This window comes from Neurospora crassa, linkage group I (assembly GCF_000182925.2).
Source record: "Neurospora crassa OR74A linkage group I, whole genome shotgun sequence".
In the NCBI taxonomy this organism is placed as follows: Eukaryota; Fungi; Ascomycota; class Sordariomycetes; order Sordariales; family Sordariaceae; genus Neurospora; species Neurospora crassa.
This window is the reverse complement of record NC_026501.1, coordinates 725,347-747,356: the sequence shown is the minus strand read 5'-3', so window position 1 is coordinate 747,356 and position 22,010 is coordinate 725,347. Positions and strand designations below refer to the sequence as shown.

General features: G+C 51.9%; 3 protein-coding genes across 3 annotated transcripts; 1 reads left to right on the top strand and 2 right to left on the bottom strand.

The window, feature by feature from the left end:
• Positions 1–405: 405 nt before the first annotated feature.
• nit-2 (nitrate nonutilizer-2) lies at positions 406–5,473 on the bottom strand. Its single transcript, XM_958703.3, has 3 exons — positions 4,087–5,473; positions 3,609–3,987; positions 406–3,530 (listed from the first exon to the last, which is right to left on the bottom strand). Exons 1-3 carry the CDS (start codon positions 4,710–4,712, stop codon positions 1,425–1,427), a joined length of 3,111 nt encoding a protein of 1,036 aa, XP_963796.3. The 5' UTR covers positions 4,713–5,473; the 3' UTR covers positions 406–1,424.
• An 885-nt stretch (positions 5,474–6,358) lies between these two features.
• Positions 6,359–7,370, top strand: NCU09066 (hypothetical protein). The gene is made up of 2 exons (XM_011394922.1): positions 6,359–6,666; positions 6,728–7,370. Exon 2 carries the CDS (start codon positions 6,964–6,966, stop codon positions 7,324–7,326), a length of 363 nt encoding a protein of 120 aa, XP_011393224.1. The 5' UTR covers positions 6,359–6,666; positions 6,728–6,963; the 3' UTR covers positions 7,327–7,370.
• Positions 7,371–16,386: 9,016 nt separating this feature from the next.
• NCU09065 (hypothetical protein) lies at positions 16,387–21,069 on the bottom strand. Its single transcript, XM_958700.2, has 5 exons — positions 19,440–21,069; positions 18,489–19,379; positions 18,361–18,433; positions 17,572–18,307; positions 16,387–17,507 (listed from the first exon to the last, which is right to left on the bottom strand). Exons 1-5 carry the CDS (start codon positions 20,709–20,711, stop codon positions 17,063–17,065), a joined length of 3,417 nt encoding a protein of 1,138 aa, XP_963793.1. The 5' UTR covers positions 20,712–21,069; the 3' UTR covers positions 16,387–17,062.
• Between the last annotated feature and the right edge of the window lie 941 nt (positions 21,070–22,010).

Below are 22,010 nucleotides of genomic sequence, written 5' to 3'. Positions count from 1 at the left end.
GGTGCGGGGATTGCGGGTTGATGAGGAAAGCGGTATGGACTAAAGAAGGTTATAATCTAGTGTCCGACTTTTGTAGGAAGGAGCAATAGGCTCAAGGAGGTAATGTTGAGGGCGGAAGGAAAGAATTATACGAATTGCTGCTTCTTGGAAAAAAAGTCGCTGTGGGGGGTAAACGGTCCACCCCGTCCTGTGTTTCATCTATACATACAAGTGATACATACCTTACCTACCATGGAGTTATGAACTCTTTTGCAACTTCGGAAGGAACTCACCGTCTCTTCACTGGATGCCCGGGCGGGATTTAAGGGCTCAGACTCAAAAAGAAAAGAACATCTTCTGCAAACCTTAATAGCCTTGCCCTTCATTGCAGATTAACTGACCTACGGTCAAGACTTTTCCATCTTGGTTTTTGACATAATCAAGCTTTTCCAAACACGTACAGTGGCCATTTTACCCTTGTGAATTTGTGGTCTTCATGTTGAACAGCAGTGGTGACCATTGGAGGCAACGTCAGATTTGCATGCTTACTATTCTCCATTGATGGTATCTGCCTATCGTAAACAACAATCCAGCCAGGAAAGAAGAGCCAAGCTTGAAAAAGAAAAATTCCGGGTATCATCATCTTTCTCGTATATGGACAAAAAGCGTAGACGCGCGGGACTTGAAAATTCAGCCCAGCAGCCATCCACATCATCGAGAGCGTCAAAGCAAGCATCGCTAGTAAGTCGGTATAAACAGTAGCGAGGCTCGTTCCGTCAAGTCTCATCCCCATCATGTCATCTGCTTCCTTCTCTTCTTCTCTCCAATTGTCGACTTCGTCCACCAAAGAACACCCAAAGCAGATGTATGCTCCACCCCGAAGTTGCCTTGGTTTGCCTTTGCCCTTTATCTTCTGCTGTCATCGCGCTCTTCTTCGTTCAACAGCCGGGTGTCCTCATAGCACTTTCATGGTCGAGAGACTAGACTTCCCGGCCGACAATCGCTGGCAATGGTGTCTTGTTGAAATGCATGTGCGCGTTCCCAGCTTCCCATCTCCATCTTTCCCCGCCCCTCCTGGGCCCCTCTTCCCATCCTCATCAGCCCGGCTCCTTCTTCTATCAACGCTTTGTGTACCAGGAAATAAGACGTGCGGGGGAGAAATGTTTAGAAAAGCTGTCCTTCGAAACTTGACAGCTTCAACAGCCGTACCGTTTCCCCCGGCCAGAGTAAAAAGCAAAAATCAAGACCGTCTATGCCATTGCCACACCATAATGCCCCATTGCCTTGTGTGAATTCCAAAGCCCCCGATTGCTGCAACACTCAAAGAAAAATCCATAACATAAGAGACTAACAGAGGAAGCCATCCAAAAAAATGAAATATATCGCGAGAAGCGTGTCATAATAATAAAACATAAAACGATGTCGCATGTGTCGTGACCTCCACATTAGAGACTCATTGTGAGCCATTCCCACTCGGCTCCAGTACGAGAAGGACCGCTACCAGGCCCACTGCTGCTGCTCGCACCCATCATCTGACCAGCTTGGCCGTTCGGCATTCCCATCATACCGCCAGGCCCAACCATGGGACGAGGGGTGTTGATATACCCATTGCCGAAGCCAAGGCTACTCTGAGTCGTTGGGGGAAGCCCAGAAAAGGCACCGCCGGGGTTGAAGGTGGGCATTGTTTCATTAGATCCTGTCGAGTTGGCGGGACTATCAACGTCCATTCCGCTGCTGCTGACAGCTCCGGCACTGACAGGCTGATCGCTTCCGGCGCTCTTGCTGTGACGCCTCTGGCGTTTCGAGCTAATCGTATCGCGGCGAGACATTGAACCAGCCCCAGGTCCCGGCGCACTCTTGGGCGGCGCGGACGCAATGGGTATCACACTCTTTCCACCCACAGCACCACTCGTAGAGCCCGTGCTCCCGTGATAACTCGTGGGGGTACTACCCGCAGTGTTACCACCCGAAGCGGGGCCACTCGCAGGGCTTTCGCTCTCGTTGACACTGCTGGCACGGACTTGCTGCTGAGCCGGCGGTGTCGCCACCTGGGCGGGTGGTTGGTTGTTGGCGTTGGAGGTAATGGACAAAGTCGAGTTCTTCCGAGCCGCTGCACTCATGCTTGCATTCTTCTTGGACCGCGTGCTCGTACCGCCCACAGGCAGGCTCGCTCCCGAACCGCGGTTCCGTTTCTTGATAACATCTGTCTTCAAACTTAGCGGTCTCACGACACCATGGAGCTTCAAAAACAAGCCACAAGCGTTGCAGAGGGGTTGTCCATCTGGGTTACGGCGCCACAATGGGGTCGTTTGCGTAAAGCAGTTGGTGCAAGTTGTTGGTGTGTCTGTCGAGTTTCCAGCTGCGCCCTGCAAGTTCGTTGTCGAACCTTGCTTTGCTCCAGGAGGAGGGGATGAAGGCCGGCTTGCCGGTACCGAGGAAAGACCAGACGAACGACCTACGTCGGCAGGTGGCGAGTGGGAGGCAGACTGCGCAAGCCTCTCGAACGGGTTCATTCTAGCGGACAGACCTGGGGTCGATGCCGTCCTAGACATCTTCCCTTTACGCAGGTCGCTCTGACGGAATGACTGCGACTGAGACCTGGGAAGACCGCTTCCATCCCATTCTCCAGTGTTATCAACATAATCGGTTGTTGTAGCGCCAATCGTAACCTGTTTTCGCGGGGGGCCACCCGGATACCTCGCCGCCTGCGTGCTGAAATTTCCAGGTAGAGACGGATCCCATCCCATAGATGGCGAGTCAAATGCCGGTTCCTCCATGCCCTGGGAAGAAAAGTCATGAGAAATCGATAGATTGCGATCGGCAAATGCGCCACCATCCTCCTCGTCTCCATCAGATTCTGCTCCGAATGTGAATAGACTGTCTTGCAAAACACTCATGCCTGGTGATCGGACTGCTTGTTCGTTATGGAACACTTGGGTGGGGTCAATGTGGCCGCTAAACGAGTTCGGAGCCGCAAAGGAAGGCGTCGGATCCTGGCCAGCCGAAGACGCCGGGAACATCATGTTACCGTTACCGGCATAGGGGAACTGGTGAGCCATGGCGTTGCCCATTCCATGGTTTCCTGGCTGATAAGGCTGCTGGCGAGCGCGGCGCATATCGACACCAAAGTAAAAGTTATCACCCCCCTCGTTCATAGGATGAGGCGTAGAGGCAGTCGACTGGAATGCGGAGGCAGGGGGCGAGTAAAAGTTGTTGCCATTGATAGGGCCGCTGTGCATAGAAGAGTTGTTGGGGCCAAACATGGCGGTAAATGGATCGTGGCTAACCATCGGTGACGTGGACGGCGAGAAAGAGAAGTTCTGCTGGAAGGGACCGGCAGAGGTGATGAAGGTATCAGCATCGAGGCCGACGGTATCGAGAGCGTAGGGAACCGAAGAAGGGGCGGTTTGCGGCGGCAAGCCGTCATGACTCGTATGATCAAGCGAGTAATCATGGAGATCAGTATCGGCGTCGAGGCCGTTGGTCACGTAGCTAGGAGTCACCGCGGAGACGTGGGGAGAGAAATCGGCGGGGCGTTTGCGGTTCGGGTTCTAGACAAAGGATAATTATATCAGACCAGATTACACCAGATCAACAGGCGAGACTGATAACAGAAAAAAGCTACTCACGCGTTTGCTCGTCTCGTCGATGCTGGTTTTGCGAAGGTGTCGAGGAAGATAGCCAAATTCGGTCTGCATCCTTGGGTGGTGCAGGGCGGCAGGGACGGACTGAGGGATCATGTGCTGAGATTGCTGGTCTTTGCGAGCCTTGATAGGGATAGCTGAAGCCGTCGAGTGGTGAGCAGTTCGGTCGTCGGCCATTTTGGAGGATGTTTCGGGCGAAGGCGCAAGAGACAGGCCGGCTGGCGTGCTTATGTTTTCGCCGTTGATGAAATCGTCCAGGTTCATGAGGTCAGACCCCTGGGATTGGGTCTGCTCCGAGGACTTGCGCAATCGCGCGATGCCGCTGGTCGATTTTTGAGGGGCTGATTCCGAAAAACGGTGTGTCCTTTTTGTTGCAACACATGCAATTATAATTAGCTTGCTGGCCAGACGCTCGCGAACAACACACGACGTCTCTTAAATAGTCTCTCTTTTCAAAACATACCGGTCAGTCTCCATTTGCCTGCGATAGGTCTGCAGCGGCTTGGCCATCATTCGCCAAGTCAAGTTCTCCATGCGCTCCTGGTTGGGCAGGGCCAGCTTGGTCTTAGCAAAGTATTTCCAGACCTGGGTAGCCAGCGGGTCCTGTTTCTGCATCTCGTCCGGGCTCTGGGTCATGCCAGCCAGGCCGTCCTGAAAAGGCGGGAAAGCGGACGAGCGGAGCAGATCATAGGCTGCGGCGCCGTTGGATGCCGACTGGGTGTGGTAGTCACTGGTGGGAGGAGGTATGTTTTTACTGATGTTGTTGTTACTACTGCTCTGGTGGTTGATGTTGGCCACAAAGCCGTTGCTGGTGTTGTTGTTGCTGCTGCTGGGGCGACCGTCGCTATCACGGCCACGGGCACTGCCAGCAGCATTGTGGTGGTGGTGGTGGTTGAATGCGCTCATGGGGTGGTGCTGGTTGTGGTTGTTGTTGGCTGAGGACGATGACATGGCGGCACCCCCAAGTCCGGTGCCGGCCATGGAATCACCTGGCCTGCGCGGGAAGCGAAAGTCGTGCTCTGTTGTCGTGGGATTCATGGTGAAAAACGGCCTTGTCGTGGCGGTTGGGGTTGTGGTGCTGGCCGCCATTGTCGCACAGAGGAACTGGAAGGAGGAGCGAGACCTGCCGGGGGTGGGTTGGAGGATGAGACGTTGGCGGTTGACCTTGACTCTGCGTGTCTGAGGGAAAGAGTCTGAGAGGTGGAGGAGGGGAAGGGATTCCGGGTCGTGGGGTGGAAGGACCGACAGGTGACAGCGAAAGGGCGTGGGCTACCTAGAGGTACGTAGGCAGGTATGTAGTGTAGTGTACTAAGGACCTAGAGGCGAGGAGAGGTCAAAGAAGCTGGTCACGGACGGTCAGTCTCGACTGCGCTTTCTCTCTCTCTCTCTTTCGAACAGCGTGAATTGGAACGTGACTGTGAACTGCGACGGCGACGGCGACGACGACCAACACAGGAGTTGTTCCAGCTATAGTTTGGACAACCAAGTAGATGGCAGCCGATGACTGTGTGTGAAATTGACTTTCCGTCGTAGTGGAGGTTCCTGGATCTTCCAAGATGGAGGCGATGGGCTCCAGCAGAGGTACGTAGTCCCCGGCCGTCGTAGGTCCAAAACTTTTGGGGCGTTGGAACTAGTGGTGGTAGCGTGTAGCAGCACGCACAGTTGCCAGGACGGCTCAGCAGCAGGGAACGTGGATTACGGTAGCCAAGCGGCAGCGGCAGCAGCAGTTGCAGCAGCCGAAGAGGAACCATACCACAGCAAGAACTCCTCCGGTCCAGTCAGGGTAGAGGAGTAGAGGCACAAAGTGGATTAGAGGTAGTTGTGGAAGGGAAAGTTTCCCCACGTTCGGGTGGTGACTGCAGTGCTTCCACTTGCTGCTCAGCGCACGGGGCAGCCAGCCTTTGTGAGGTTTCATCCGTCGTTCGGTTCTCTGGCTCAATTGACTGCCCCAGTGAGGAGTAGGTTCGACTGCCCAGGCTGCTCGAGTCCCGTCTTCTGCAGAGCCGGAGCCACCCACCTACTACATACCTTAGTACTTCCAATTTCTCACAATGTTCGGGACGCATGCGCCCGCACACGCCCGCCGCCGACCACCAAAAAAGAAAAAAAGCCCACTCGGCAACTCGGAGCAGACCAGTCAGAAGTTGTGCTGCCCACCGCGACTACTCCACAACGGAATGCCCACTGGAGAAAAAGTGCGGCACGCCGGGACGCTAGCGAACCGAGTCCCAAGTCTCGCCAGTGGACGGAAGTACAAATGGTCCATGGTGCAGTATACACAGTACACGGTACTTGCCAGCCCCTGTCAAAGCCCGCTAAGCCAAATGTACACAGTACACAGAACGCTCTCATTGTCCACTTTCAGTTCTTGTCGAGTTCAGTCATTCTCCAGTCTTCGGATGACTGACTGTTCGCAGTTGACAATGGACATGGGGGCATGGAAATATCCGTGTCAAAGTGAAACAGATGCCAAAGAAAGATTTGATAGTATAAGCGCTGACTACACTTTGCTTGGAGCCTTGGACCGGGGTTCTTTCTTGTTATGTCTCTGAGGAGCAAACGAAGCCGTCAAGGGCCGCAAGGTGAGGTTGTGTGGGTTGAAGAGATTCCAGGGCCGGCTCCGGGATGCCGTTTTACCTGTGGGGGTTGCAGATGGGTTCCTTTCGGGCGTTGCATTCAGAAGTCAGCGGCGACAACCGCAACAAGACAGAAATGATCAGGATGAGGGCGAATGTGACGACAATACCGTGTTGCTAGTTACTACCTACATTATAGAGGCAAGTTATAATTGCCCGAACTGTTCCCGAGCAGCACCCAAGCATCGATGTCGTTGTTCAAGAGACGTGCAATCAACAAGTGAAATCATCCCGTCGTCAATTCCCGTCTCCACTCCAGCTACACCAGAGTCTACTATGTACAGTAGTAGTAGTGTAAGCCCCTCAGGCCCCCTTCGGCTCCAGGTACGGCGGAGACGGGGAATTGCTGTCCAGGCCAGCCCGTCTCAGCCCGTGTCTGTCAACGTCGTCTACGGCAAAACTCAAAAGTGAAATCGTGACCCTTTGTGTTGTTGCCCGTATAAGCCGCACTAACATCTGCCCATGTAGTCTGTTACATGCCATGCCTCGCCGTTCCATGCCCAGACTCGGTTCAGACAAGGCAGACTAGAGGAAGTGATATGTTAAGTTGACGACGACGATGAGAGGGGAGGAGATGGATAGGTGTTCGGCCAGGCAAAGAGGGGTATGTGTTCAACGCTTCCAGTATTCAATACGTCTCTCTCGATGCGAGCCCAAGGGGGGCTGGACTTTCTTCCTAGGTGGTATTGAAGGCTCCTGACGTGATGATCTCAAGAGTAGCAAGTCTCAAACAACAACTCTTACTGTGTAGTTTGTCTCTGTTTAGCTCTTGGCCTCCGACGCAACAAGCCCTCTTCGGTTTAACTCCGTCAGCAGAGCGAGGAGTTGATGTCCCATCCCACGAGATTGCACACGCGGTAGTGGCCTCGGCTTCTTCCAGCGTGAACAGGGGAGTTAGTGTTGGTACGAGTGTTTTGGTGGGGTTATGGCTCGCTTTTCCTTCCTTTGTAAGAGACAATCACGGTCTTGATTCCCGTTACGGCTCCGGCCACATCTCCTCGAAACCAACTAACAACCGAACTACACTAGAGTCAGCTAAACTAGAGTGTCGCCCGAACTCGCTGTGATATCGGCAGGACGAATTCAGAGGAAAAAAAAAACCCTCTTTGTCTTTGTTAGCGGTAAATGAACTTGCCAAAGACAAAGGCTTCGGCCATCGGCCCTTCGGCGGACTTGTCGGCCAAGAGTTATTCCCGCCCAAGAATTCAACGTCCTGATGGTAAAAGCGCTCATCCTCTTTTCTGTGTGTGAAAGGGCTGTTGTTGAACTTGTGGTTTGTGGCCTTCTGGCTTCTCGCAACGCCTGGCCGCCGCCTGTCTTGGTTCATCAGCAGCACCCGTCTCTTACTCGCCGTCTTTACGAGACAGCGACAGAATTCGGCCCTTTGCGCATGTCGTCCTTGTGTGGCAAAGATGCTGAAATTCTAGATCCTATAGTGTATGTATGTAGAGTAGTGAGTAGAGTTCTGTGTATGTATGTACACAGTTGCCATTCATTCTCCCACTTGTCGACGTTGGCAATCCGCTGGGTAGCATCGTGGTGGTCGCCCAGGTCCAGGTTGCCTGTTACGGCTCGACGGGGCGTTTTCCACGAGCCAAAGAGGCCCTGAATTTAAAGTTTTGATCCCTGCGCAACCAACTGGCACTAGTCAAAAAGCGCAGCAGCATCAGAATCCTCACTGAAACAACGCAGCACCTTTCTGTAGCAGTGCATGCGACGGGAGTCGGTGAGAGTGAGAGAGCTGTCTGGAAGCTGCACTCCTTTTTTCGTGATGAGAGGTAAAAGTCCAAAGCCATCGGCTCATACCGAATGACGTGGCGGATTCACCGAGCAAAGGATGTTCGTAGAGTCCTGTAGACGGGCAATTGTAGGCCCTTGTTTACATAGTGTAGACGTGAGGTGAAGAGATACCCAATGACACTGGACTCAAAAAAGGATCATGAACTGCTCCGTGAACGTGAAAGCGAGACCGTGTAACGAGATTGGTCGGTGCAAAAGTCGAGGCTATGTGACTCCACTCCTTAGCCTAAGCCACTTCTGAACTAGTATGCGCAAGGGAGCTGACGAGGCCAGTGGAGACCTCAACCGAGCCATGCTTGCAGCCCTGTCACTAACAATTTAACCACCATGCAACGGCAAAACCGCGCGACCGCGTAACCAACAACGATTTCCACGACTTCGTGGATGAATCCGCTTGCCCTTGGTCACGTCGAGTGCGTGGGTGATTTTGGTGGTTTGTAATTATCTTTAGTCCGATTTGCTATTGAGAAGGGAACATGTTGACGGGGTTTATACCTCCGAGGACCCGGCTCGGGTGGTTACCTAGAGCGGACGCAATGTGACGCCCGGGCCTGGCAGCACCTTGAAAGGCCGAGATGGACGTAAAGACCTTGAAAGATAAAGATCAGAAAAGCGTTCCTAGATCGACAGAACTGCCATTCAAACAAGTTCGACGCCCAGAGCTTCGAGTCGGGTATTGTACCAGATCCGTGTCCGCCGTAGATTAGTTCTTGGTATGTAGTGTACAATGCTTTATGGCAAAGGACCCTGAAGTATGGTCAGAACGGCATGGCTGTCACACACATAAAATATTGCCATGAAGGCAATGCCCGCATGATCCAGATCTGTCAGCCTGGTCAAGACTCGAGATCCAAAAAGGCAACTTCTGATGTTCGATTTACGGTGGTGAAGGAGGCGTCAACACCTATCACTGGCGAGGTCAGGAGATACATATACCGCAGTAGGCACGAGCGGGGACGCACTGGATGGCCAGCAAGACCAGGCCAAGTACAGGAACTTTACGACGATGAACTGCAATGCGGCACAGAACGAAAATGTAGACATCCCGCGCGCTTTCTCTTGACATATCATATTGACACCTCTTCTGCCGCCTCATCGTTGATTGAGTTGAGTACCGACATTACTGAAAACCCATCATTTTCACTCATTGTCTCCTCATCAGCGGAACACCTTGGCTTTCACTGCATGTCGTCAAGCGAGGCTACCCTACACTACTTTGCTATTCAACGACATTCTGTCAATCAAAACTTCAATATATCCATCCCAGCAGGGAATTCCTCAAAGGACGCGGCCGCTTTGAAACCACCCCACCCCACGCCTCTCACACACCACGGCACCAAAACCACCGTCACAGTGTCTCATCGTCAGATTTGGCAACCACATGGTTTTCCCACCCTGCTAGCTTGACCCAGATTCACAACGAACGAAAGTATGGTAAAAATAAGACTTGGACAGACGGCCTTCGGGCTGAGGAAGGAAGCGAGTACATGTGATCTCTTTCCCACTTTGTCTCAAGTGGCGCTCCTCATCTGGTTTCATTGACATTTTGAGTAGTGTCAGCATCTTTAACAACGTTTTTGTTGCGTAGACGGCCAGATTGGCCGAGAGACCGAGGGGGTTTTTGAGTTCCACTTGTGTGTGGTCTGACAGGGATTATTATAGTATGCGATGCCTGTGAAATGGAGGTCGAAGTATGTACCGGGTACTTCGGGCCCAGGCAGCAGACGGAAGCACATGTGCATCGAGCTGCATGGCGACCCCCACTGAAAAATGGTGGATTCCATCGCTCCAGGCAGCCCAGTCCCTTTTCCCCTGCCGCTGCCGCGCACTTTACAGGCACTGAACAGTCCAATTGGCAGGCGCAAATGCATCCACTTTCAGAGGCTGCAGGCACTGAAGCGCTGTAAAGGGCAATTCTAATGTACTTCAGTTCGTTCCTTCATCTGAAAAAAAAAAGCCTTCTTTCCGACGCCGTTTTCTTCGAGACTTGGACTCCTCGCGCCGCGATACAGAGCCCAGTCCTCTTTTGTCATGGCTTATTGTAAAACTACCTACCCATTCTTGGCTTGACCTTTCTCAATCTCGTCCAGCCATTGGTGACAGGAGGATTCCACTAGGTATGAAATTGAGCCTCATCCAGGCTTCTGCGCGCGCGAGAGCCCGTCACGCACAATGGCACCTTCTCGTCTCCACCACATCAACTTGGTTACCAGGGGGCACGATGCACGATTCTAGAACTCGTCTCTCTGCTCAGCAATGACGAGCAAAGGCAGACACATATCAATCAAGAGCCTTACGGTACGAATATATGTAATCCCAAGGCTTGGCCGGGGGCAACGGCGCCCAACATTCATGACCATTGGACAATGCCATCGAAATGCAGGCCAACAGAGGTCCACCAGAGACCCTTACGATGGCATCAACAGTGCGAAAGCCAAGCCTTTGGTTCCTCCTCCTCACTGCAGCTTTGTTGCCAAGACGCTCTCGCGACGTCACAAAATCAAGATTATTTACTACGTGAGTGATTACACTCGCTGTTTGCAAACTTGAAGAACATCGCCGCAGTTGCTATCCTCAAGTCCATAGAGTGTTATGGCTTGACGGTCTTACGGGGTTGTTGCCGACCCAAGAGACTCTGTTGCCAATGCCGGCGGACACTCGGCCGCCAAGCGCCACCAGAAGCAACAAGAAACACTCCGGCAATGAAGCTTAATGAAGCATATTTACACTACACAGTATGCAGTACGCGTCATAGAAGGCCAAAACGAAAGGGCCCAAGGCAGTGGAACAGTTGATCCTGAATATTGGATGCAAGTCATGATCATCCAGTGGCCAAAGCTGCCCTGAATGCCATCAATTGCCCTGATGTCTGGTCCCGGAGCGACGTTGCGGCGCAAACGTCCAACGCGGAGCTGAAGCCTCATCAAGGCCTCGTGAAGTCGATCACAGCATCCCCAAAAGCCTGATGGGTCCGGTCCCGCGCCCATCCGCCAAGAGCTCTCTCTCTCTGCATGACATTTTATGGACCACCTCGATCATCAAGGGCAAGGCCTTGTCCTGAACGGACGACTCCATCATGGCGGTTGGGAAGACGGAGGTGTTTACCTCTTTCCGCGCTCAGAGCCGCGCACCAAAACACCATGGACACAGCCTGCTCCTCCAAAACACGGATACTGTATGGAGTCCTTTTCACACACTCATCACTCTTGGGAGTCTCTGTCATAAACATTTCAATGACCCTATCAAGAGCCTATCAAACTTCGGTAAATACGCTATCGGAACAAGAGAGCTCACTAGCCTCAATTTCGTTCCTTCATTTCCCGATGCTGTGGATTTTTACGGAATCCCTCCCTTGCTTGAGGTTCCTCCTCCTCCTGCTGCGGAAGAGACAGGTAACATGCACTTAAAAAAACCCACTAATGCCCAGCTACGGTGCTACTGTTGGAGCGCTAAACCAGACCAACCAAGCGCTGCATTGCGCTACTAGAGACAGTGACACGGAAAGAGTCCACTACCAGGGTGAGGTGTGAGATCCATGGTGCCTGTTCTCCGGAGCGAAGCCGCCCGTCGATGCGGCTCCCGTCAACACGGACGGACATTTGACAGGACCTAGGATCCGGAACCATCGTGCTGACGCTGTCTCTCATGCATCTCGACAAAAACGATGGCGGGAATCACTTGTTGCTCTCCCGGTCGAGACTTGATCAATGTCAGACAGACAAGACAAATCAAATCGGGACCGCCGCAACCGGCCCTGCCACAACAAGAGAATGACACGGAAGCTGCTGCCCCCCCCTTGACGTGCAACCCGAAAATGTGTTGTCAAAAAAGCCAATCACAAAGCTGCTGGTGATATCAGTTGAGAGAGCGATCTCGGACTGACCTCCATAGTTTATACAGGTCAGGTAACCACCCGCTGGTCGCCAAGACAATTCAAGCTTCCGACGTACAGCTACACAGTCACAGTATGGTTGCGCGGTACTAGTGCGCGGCGTTTCCCTGTCCATCCTTGATCTCTGCCGGGATAGTAGTACCGTAACTGCAATATAGATAGAGATAGATTGGAGAGATAGGTAAAGGGAAGCTAGTTATGATCGATGTGGTCTCATCTGTGATGCCCATCTGTCTGCGACCGGGGCGTGCAACTCCCAGCTTGTCGCCAGCTTTGTGAACCCAAACTCTCATGCACGGGTGGGAAGACAAGCGCCAAACCTACTTGGGGAGACCTCCGGCTTCGGAGATTTGGAGTGAGGACAGACAGCAACGCTGTTGTGGTGTTGGTGTTGGTGTTGCTTCGTTCCGTCCCTCAGTCCTTCTCCTTTGATAGGTAGGTAGGGTCAATGGACGGGATGGATGTCGAACTGTCTGTCGAACGAACGGCTTGCTGGCTGGCTGGCTGGCTGGCTGGCTGAGGTGGCAGGTTGACGTACTGGCGAATACAATAGAATAGACACCAGTCTGTCTGGCAGGCGGTGTGTTCCCCGAACGAGACGAGTGCGGTAGGAATGAATGATGGAACGAACAAGAATGCGAAGAGAGACAACTTGAAAGTTGTCAGACGGGGAGGTAAAGGAATCAAAAGTGCTCGCTGCCATCCCACCTGTTCGTCCACCATCTTCATTCACGAGAGGCACTCACGAACAACTGAATCTGATTAGTTCGTTCGATGGTACTTAGTGCACACCATTATACATACCGCGGCTGCGCAAGTCATGTCCAGAAACGGATTGTAAAGAAGTTAGAGGGGGGGGGGGGGGGGAGGAATGGAAGGCTTCATTCACCTCAGCCGAGCACGCTAGCGACGGATTCATTCAGGGTACCTTACTAAGTGACGACTGACTTTGGGGGAGGGGGTGACCACTTGTCACCACACCAGCACCACCAGCACCACCAGCACTGCACCACGCCGCGGCCCTCAGCGTCATCATCATCCTTCATCCTGTACCTACTCAGTTCTCTCAGCTCTCTCTGCAGTCACAGTCAGTCAGTCAGTCAGTCAGTCGCATCCTCTTTCCCTTCTTTCGGGCAATCTTTGGAATGTTGCAAGTGAGTTTTGTTTTATTCGCCCATTTTGCGTTTTTCCTTGTCTTGCGGCATTTGGATGAGGAAACGGACAGCGACAAAAGCAGAAAAGCAACGAAAGCGGCTGGTAAACTCTTCCTTAGGAAACCCTTCATTGTGGGCATTCGAGACGGGCGGCGGGCAAAAGACGGGCGGCGGCGGGCGGCCACCTACCAATTAGGGGGTAAATTCGACGTGGGGGTTCACATTCACCCCAAGACCCAAACCAAATCCAAAGATACATCACCCACCACTACCACCACCCTCCGCAGCATTTGGTGGTGGTGGTGGTGGTCGGTTGCGATGTCTGGTGGGACCGACAGGGGCGAGAGCACGGGGTGGTTGTCGGACGCGGGGGGACGACGACAGGCTTGTGAGGAGGGTTAAGTGGTTGGTCGACAGGGGCTGCTGCTGGGGTGGTTGGATGGATGGATGGATGGTTCCATTGGTTTTGAAGAACTAAAACGGCAAGGCAAGGTCAAGGTCGTCGTCGTCTTCTTCTTCTGCAATGGCTGGATCCTGGATCCCTCCTCCTCCTCCTCCCCCTTCGATAAACGGTTCTCGCTTGGTCTTGATGATGCGACGAAGGCAAAATGTTGAAAGAGGTTGGCTGTGTTGTGTTGTTTTTGAGCTGCCGAAGCTGCGTTTCTCGGCCAAATTTCCCAAAGATCCGGGCCGATGATCATCAATTAACCTGTGCTGGGAAACAGGTTCGTTCCGTTGCTGGTCTCAATGTTGTAGTGGTAGTTGTTGTTGTGGTTGTTGTTGGATGGATGGTGGCTCGCGACTGTTCTGACCTGTCTCTGCTTGGCCTTTCTCCTTGATGCTGTGGTTGTTGTTTGGATGTTGACTTCATGCCCTCCTTGGTCCTCCTCGTTCCAAAGTGACCCCTAACCCTGATCTTGAACCTTCATTTTCCTATCCCATGCTTTTGCTGGTATCATGTGCTGTTCGTTGATGTTTCCTGGTTGAGTTGGTGAAGTAAAAGTGTTGCTGGAACTGTTGAGACTTGTCTGTCCATCTCCAAGACCAAGAAGGGAATCAGCGAGCTTTATAACTAATGGCAACTTGGCTTACTTCCTTTTTTTCTCTTGTTCAAAAAGGAAAGTACCAACACACGTCTATCCGTTTGCTGGCATCGCAATTTTGTTTGGTTCGTCAAAAGAGATAGATAGGATGCGATTTCCCTTATCTCTTGGTGGCCACAGGGCCATCTATCAACACAATCGCAAGCGGACGCTGGATCTGGAATGGCCGTCCACCATTCACCGCGTGCCGATCAGCGCATGACCACCTGGACGCAGGGACGTTTGGGCAGTTCATAACCATTCAGATTTGGCGAAACACTATCTGCAATTCCTTTTTTCTATCTCCAGGGATATTCTTACACCTGTCCCTTGAGGTTTCCAGCAGCGAGCGATATCAATCTTATCTATCTATCTATCTTGATACAAAGAGGGTATGTTACTCGCTAATTGTCATCGTCCAATGGACGTCTTTGTCAACCAAGCGGGAATGGTGAAGAGTCTCTTTCTATGATGGGCCGTTCCACCTGCTATTTTGAGATATAGCATATGTACAGCCAAAGTAATGCTTGGACTGCCTTCGCTATTTTGGGCTCGACGAGAAGTTTCAACGAGAGTACAACTTCCGCGGTTCTTGGAAGCATAAGCATGCGTATTATTCTACACGTGTAGGGAGGACGCAGCTTTACTGGCAACTATACATTACTTACCCACATGCACAAAGGGTCCTTCCTTCCTTCCTTCCCTTATGTTCGTTCGATATAGAAGCCGGAAGGAACAAAAGCAAGGTACAGTAGCTAGTCAGCAAGCAAGCAGCGCTAGAACGATGAGATCAAAATCCATGACCTTGGGTACAGAACAGTCAACCAATCGCGATCCAGCAAGATCTTGTTCCCCTTCGTATATGACAACCGAGGACGAGTAACATCTTTCCATTACATTTCCTCTTTTGGTTCCTCGACAACGGTCGCTGGCTGAGGACTGACGGGATGACTGGATCATGAAGATCTATCAATGGAAGACTGTGAAACTGGAATCAAGCAGTCGAAACACTTGACGATATCTTTGACACAAGACGGATGTCAATATCACCTGGCCCCCGTCTGTAAGGCAAGGCAAGCAAGGAAACATGGCACTACAGTAAAGGTAGGTACGCCTTACGTGCAGGAGACAGGCAACCAGCATCAAGCGGGAGAGAGGCAGGAGCATATAAATTTGGCAGGTGTTGTTCGGTTCTTGCTATATTGAGCAATCAAGCATCCATCTCCCCTGGAGTGTTAACTCAAATGGACAGGGCTGGCTGTATCACTCAGCCTTATTCCCGTCCATACTGGAGACGAGATATCTCCTCCTTTTATCGCATGCGTTGTTGTATTCGGAAGTTCCTGGAGGACAATTGCGTGATCAAAGGCTACCATGACCACAGAACACGCCTCACACTCTAGAACAGGGATCATCTTACTATCACACCACAAGCAGTGGCATGAACACGGATACAAAAGGTTTGGCTGGCGACCCTACTTGAACTTGGATCGTTTGTGCCTTTTGCCTACTTGAAGGGTCATTTGCGATCTCTAGGTATAAACCCCGGAGACATGGTACGAGATCTCACGAGATGATCACGTTGTCGACACACACACATGAGGTGACTCGATAGCTTCCACTTTTGGCGAACGTGAGCAATGATTCCAAGTCAGTTTCCTAACATGGAGGACAGAAGACACAAACACATACACAGACACGCACCTCAGGCCATGTCATGTCAACGACACATTTCCAGTCTCACAGTTGGATGGCTCCGTCAGCGCTCACGAAGAAGACTGTTGACCTGACCTACCTTCGATAATTTCGACGCCCTCAGCCCCATTTTTACTCGGATACCTATATAAAGGTCAACGAATCCGGAAAAAAAACGACGTTACCCTAGCGAGAACCAAGAGATACAAGAGGCATACTTACCGAAATCTACCCAAAATGGTGTTCGTCTAAATGAGAACATCTAGACACCCGAAAGATTCCCATGAAGACGAAAAGAAGTCCACCCCGTCAGTAGACTGTAAACTCTACACTCCCAAGAAACTGCCAACCCCGATATCCGCAACCCCCCAAATCCATCGCTGATCATCACGTAAACACACACAGTAGTACACTATATCCGCTTCTCCATCTTCCGACCTACTGCATAGTACATAGTGTAGACGGTCATCTGTCTGTGCGCTAGATTTACGTAGTGGCGCAAAACGTGAGAATCCACATCGGGCGTTTAGACATCAGAGCAGCTCCGACGGAGATACTATAGTATGTTCTCTGGTTCTCCGATGGAGACATACACTCAGCTACACTACACTAGAAGAGATTCAAGTTCGGCAGGCAAGTGGCGCGGACTGGGCATTTTTCGCGTTATCCACCATTATGACGGTTGTTCCCCGCTTGTTCCTGTTGATCAATGGATACCACTACCATGGCCTGCATGGATACTTCTGTCGTTGGTAGTGATGTAGCACCGAGTTGGTGGCTAGAGTTACAAGTTACCTACCTGTTGACATTTACGGGCAAAAAAACTAGTGGTGTGGTTTCGGAGGGAGGCTCGAAGAGATACTAGAGGGTAGAGACCCGATAGTAGGAGTAAGGATAGGTAATCGCCAGATGGGCTGATAGTAGATACAGCAACAACATCGACTTACATCGTCCTATTCGAAAGAAGGGTCAGGTAGTCTTTGCTTTACCACGAGTGTCAGGCATGATTAGATAGGAAGATGAACAGTGAATAGATCTTGAAAAGATATCAAGTAGACAGACAACCAGCTATACAAGCCTCCCCAAACTCCAGAATAGCAAAAGAAGCAACACAACCGATCCCCAAATCATCAGTTGCTTTTGACAACCAACCCTTCTATCCCATTCTAATCCAGCCCTATTAAGCCTGCGAAGCCTCCACCATCGAAGAAGCCTGCGAAGCATCATCCCTCGCCACCTGGCTCGCAAACGGAATCGTCCTGTTCAACAATCCTCTCTGGATCGCTGCAAACTTTCCAAAGTTCATCTTGACAGTTCCCTCGGGGTCGACATGCTCGCCAGAGATGATCGTATGGACCCTCATGCGCCTGTCATACCTCAGCCCAGACAGCAGCTTGGGCGTGATCAGGAAGTACTGCGACGTACGTTCGCCGCAGGCAATCTCGACCATGCGTTCGTGCACCATGCGCTCGTTGCGGGGGTCCATGCCTTGGTTGATTTCGTCGACGACACGGAAGGGGGCTTGGGCCATCGACTGGAGGGACATGAGGTAGAAGATGGTTGAGACTGCGCGCTCGCCGCCGGATTGGCGGTGTTGGTCAAGTCGTTGGAGGGCTTCGCCTGCTCTGTTGGGTGGAAAGGGGTTAGTGGTCGGGAGGGAGAAGGAAAGGGGAAGAAGGGGAAACGTACCGGAATCGGACCTTGATTTCAATGGCCCATTTCTCGAAATCCTCGTCCTTGTGGACGCCAACTTCTCCCGCGCAGCTGATCTGTTCAAAGTTGTACGAGAACGCATCGTTGATCCTGCTGACAAGTTCATCCAGCCTAGGCTCCCACTGACTCCTGATGGTTTCGATCTTGGCGTTTACGTCGGCTAGCTGGGCTGCGCGGCGCTCATGGTTCGCTTGTTCGCGTTCGATCTTCTGGGCCCAGTCCTGGTACTCCTTGAGCGCATGTGGGTTATTGGCCTCAATGCCGTCCGCCAAAGTCTCCTGCGCCCTAAGATCACTCTCAACTTGTTCTAGAGTCGTAGCCTTCGCCAGAGCAGAAAATTCCCCCCCACTCCTCTCCTCCTCGCTGAGGGCTTCTTCGGCAGCTGCCTTTGCCTCGGTGGCCCGCTGACGGATCTCGGCAATTTGCCCTGAGATTTCAGTCAGGGCTCTTTTCTCGTCTTCCAGGTTCTTGATAATCTCGGCGTTCCTCTCCTTCAACACTTCAAAGTCAGACTGGGCTTCGATGAGAAGCACCTTTGCTTCCTGAAGGGCCTGATACGCCTCTCGGATGCCTGAAAGTTTCGCTTGATGCTGTAAAACGGCTTCGGCCGTTTTGAGAACGGCGCGATCGTGCTGCTTCTCGAGATCGGCCAGTTGGGCCTGAGTTTCGATGAGCTCCTGCCTCTTATCCTGCTCGGACCTCTTCTCGGATTCTAAAAGTCATGTTAGCAAGACGCATGGCTAGTTCGGGTCAACGAAAACCTACCGATTTTGTCAGGGAGAGCTTGCCAAATGCTGTGTTCCCTTTGTAGCTCGTTTTTCTCGGCTCGTATTTGCTCCTGTTTGTGCGTGTCAGTGGATTGGAACCATGAAATTAAAAGCCGGGTAACGTACGAGTTTATCCTTGATTGTTATTATCTCGTTGCGCAGTACATCCATACGCCCTACCAACTCATCATGTGTCTGTTTCAATTCCTCGCGTTCGAAGCGGGCTCTATCTCTCAGACGCTCCATCTCCCTCTTCACGGAGTCATCCACCGGCTTGTCTGTCCAGAACTTGCCCGGACGGACCTGCATAACGCGAGTTGATACGGCATTGGGGCCGTATTCTACACGGCGGTTGCTCATGTAGGATTGCTTTCCGGCAGCGAAAAAGCGTATGCGGCCGTCCAAAGTGATCTTGTGGTATTGTTCTTCCGAAATATCAGCAAGTCCAACTGCCGTACTGTGAAGCTTTTTCTCGGAGCACAACATGGCCAGTACTGGGCTTGGACCTTCAAGACAGTCAATGATGAACCTGTCAAGACCAAACGCGTTGAGTTCGGCCTGCGACGTAGGCCGCCTGAAGGAGTCGACGTCGGCTTCGCAGCATCGCAAAGTGGCGGAAAGTCCCATTTTGTTGATGACTTGGTCACTGAGCGTCTTGTGATCCTTTCTGGTCTGTGACGTAAAGCACAAGAAATCACTCTCCTGCAGAAAGGCTTGAATCAGGTTGGAATAACGAGGATCCTTGACGGAGCAGGTCAGCATCGGGGGTCCAAAGACCTCCTTCTCAAAAACGTTCTGGTTCTCCTGGAGCCATTCCCAGATCTGGGCAGCGTCCCTGTTAGCCTGTTGCAGCTGGCTGAGTAACTGACCCTGGTGAGAATCGAGAGCCGCTATCTTCTCCTCCGCCGCTCGGATTGTCCTATTTATTTCTCTCCCTTGAGTTTTTAACGTCGTCACTTGATCATTCACTTCAGCGATTTCCTGTTCCTTATCGCGAATCACATGCTCTTGCTCTCGCTGTTAGGTGTCAGCATGGTGACAAGGTCACTCGAACGCCGTCAGGAAAGGATTACTTACAATCCGCCTGTTCCATTCGGCTGGATCAAAATCCCTAGGGTTCTGTTTGTGCTTGGCTTCCAACTCGGTGATCTTCTTACGGATCTTGCCAAGTTCCTGTCTTCTAGCAGCAAATGCGCCTTGTTCCGCTTCAAGTTGACCAGCGAGGTTCCTGACTTTGCTCTCAGCCGCCTCGATTCCTCTGGCGGCATTGTCAGCATCTTTTTCGGCGTCTCTTAGCCTGGCTGTCCTGGTTTCGACAGCGGCTTTAACCCCCTCCACGTATTCCTGCTTCTTATTAACCGCCTCCAAGGATGGAGCAGAGTCTCGCTGGAGTTGGTTCAGACGTCGTTCTGCTTCCTTCTTCTTCCTTTTCTCAACGTGAAATTGTTCACGGGCCTCGTTATAGGCGACCACAAGCTTCAGCTTTTTGAGTTTGGCAATGGCGGCCTCGTACTGTTCCTTTTCCCGAAGCCGCTCGACATCAGTCTGCAGAGCTGCTTGGCGCTCCTCCAATCTCTTGATCTCCTCGCCGCTCTCGTCGGCACTGCGCTGGGCTTCTGCTTGGACCCTGTAGTGGTCTTTCAGTTCGCTTTGCCACGCAATCATTTCTTCCGGTGCGGTGGCTTGCAAAGTCTTTTCGAGCAACTCGACCGGAGTGAGGCCAGCAAACTCGGCCACCTTTTCCTGGGGCAAGAATTGACAAAGATTGTCGATTTGGATGCGTAGCGACTTCATCAGTTGGCGCACTTCCTTGTGAGTCGCTTGCTCACGGTTGATGGTGAACCTTGTTTTGTTGGTCTCTCGAATGATGAGCAGACCGACGACGTAGTTGTCCTCTCCGGGTTTCCCTTGAAGTTCCACCTCGATCCTAGCTTCGTCCTTTCCGTGCTTTACAAACTCTCCGACGGCAGTGGCGCGGCCCAATACACTGGATGGAAAGCCTAATCCCAAGCAAATAGCACAGACAAGCGAGCTCTTTCCGGTGCCGTTGGGCCCAATGACCATGTTCAAACTCGGACCAAGAAAAAACTCGGCCTCGTTGTAGGTGACGAAATCCTTGAGTTTGACACGGACAATGGCACCAGGCTGGAATCCGGAACTGCTTTGGGCATTTGGCTGGGGTGATGCCGATGCTGTAGGGTCCCTTCTCCTGCGTGATCGGGCTTGTGGCCTGTTGCCGTCAATGTTGTGTGAACCATCGCCTCCTCTGAGGTTGAAGCTGCTGAACATCTCGTCATCCGTTAGATTTGGCTGTCCCGCGGCGGGGAGGGACATGGGCTCAAACGCCATGCTTGCTAGAATGTGAGATTGGGGCGAAGATAGACGAGTTCCGCTGCAGAGATTGGCAAAAATGGTCTCGCGTGTGGAACCCGGGCATATTCCAGCGATTGAACGTTCAGAATCAAAACCCGGCCAAAGGCTGGACCTGGACCTGGAGCCTGGACCACCTGAGACAAATCTGAGGCGAGACTGGATCAGAACCAATGGGACGATGGAAGATGCTGGACTAGTATGATGTGCTAAAAACTGGCACAGAACCCAAGGCTGGGGATCAGACGGGGACGTAAAGAGATACAAGGGACGGATGTCGTTGAACAAGTCTAGAATGGACGCGACAAGGCGCGTTGGTCAATGGAGTTTCCTGAATGGGTCGTTGCGACAGTGGAGAGCAAAAGAGACGGGTGCGGGTCGCCAAATCACGAGGTGGGGTGGCTCGTGCGTTGCTGCCCCTGCCCGCTGAAACTGGTAATTATGCATTTTATGCACCTGGCCCGCTGTCTGTTCTGTCTGGTCCAAGCTTCAGGACCCTTGTGCATCTTGTGGCTTGGCGTCCAGTCAATTTTTTGTACAGGTTAAACTTCCCGACTTCATGGCATTGATTACGACCACCAGACTCGAGCACCTGCTGTTGACTCGTGTTTGGGCTTATCCATTCCTCCCATTCATATCAAGGCCGCCTCCCTAGCTGCTTCGCTTTATATTCGCCACAAGCGTATAATGGCTTCTTATACCTGGTATAAATAACGTTTGTCAAAGTATGGGGAGCAATTGATAAGCTCAGAAGTTCACGGCAATGCTTTGCACCTTTGACGGAGTTGAACGGCACACAACGAACGTCCACTGGAACACCGCAACACAGCTTACTTTCCATCTACAGCTGACATTGGCACCCTTTTCACGAGTTTATGGTTATCAATTGTATTTCCCGTTCAAGTACCCTGCCTTTCGGAGGGGTTTGTCTGTGTGCGTGTACGATCGAAGACTGCCTGCTCCAAAACATGCTTGGAATATGGAATCAAACCGTGTTAATGGGTACCCCATTCTTTGAGCTCGACGAAACATATGCCTTCAGACGTTTTATTTCCAGCCAAAGAGCTGTCAGGGTATTTTATTCGCCCAATTGCAACGTATGAGAAGCCATCAAGGCGAGTTCATGAGGGAGTGTCTTTGCAGACTGACAATCATGAAGGGAATGCCCGAGTGGAACAGAGGCGCCGGCAACTCGAGAGAAACTTCTTCCAAACAACCATATTTTGGAACCTTTAACTTGATCAAACCAGAAAGGCCAATGTTATTCCGGGTCATGTT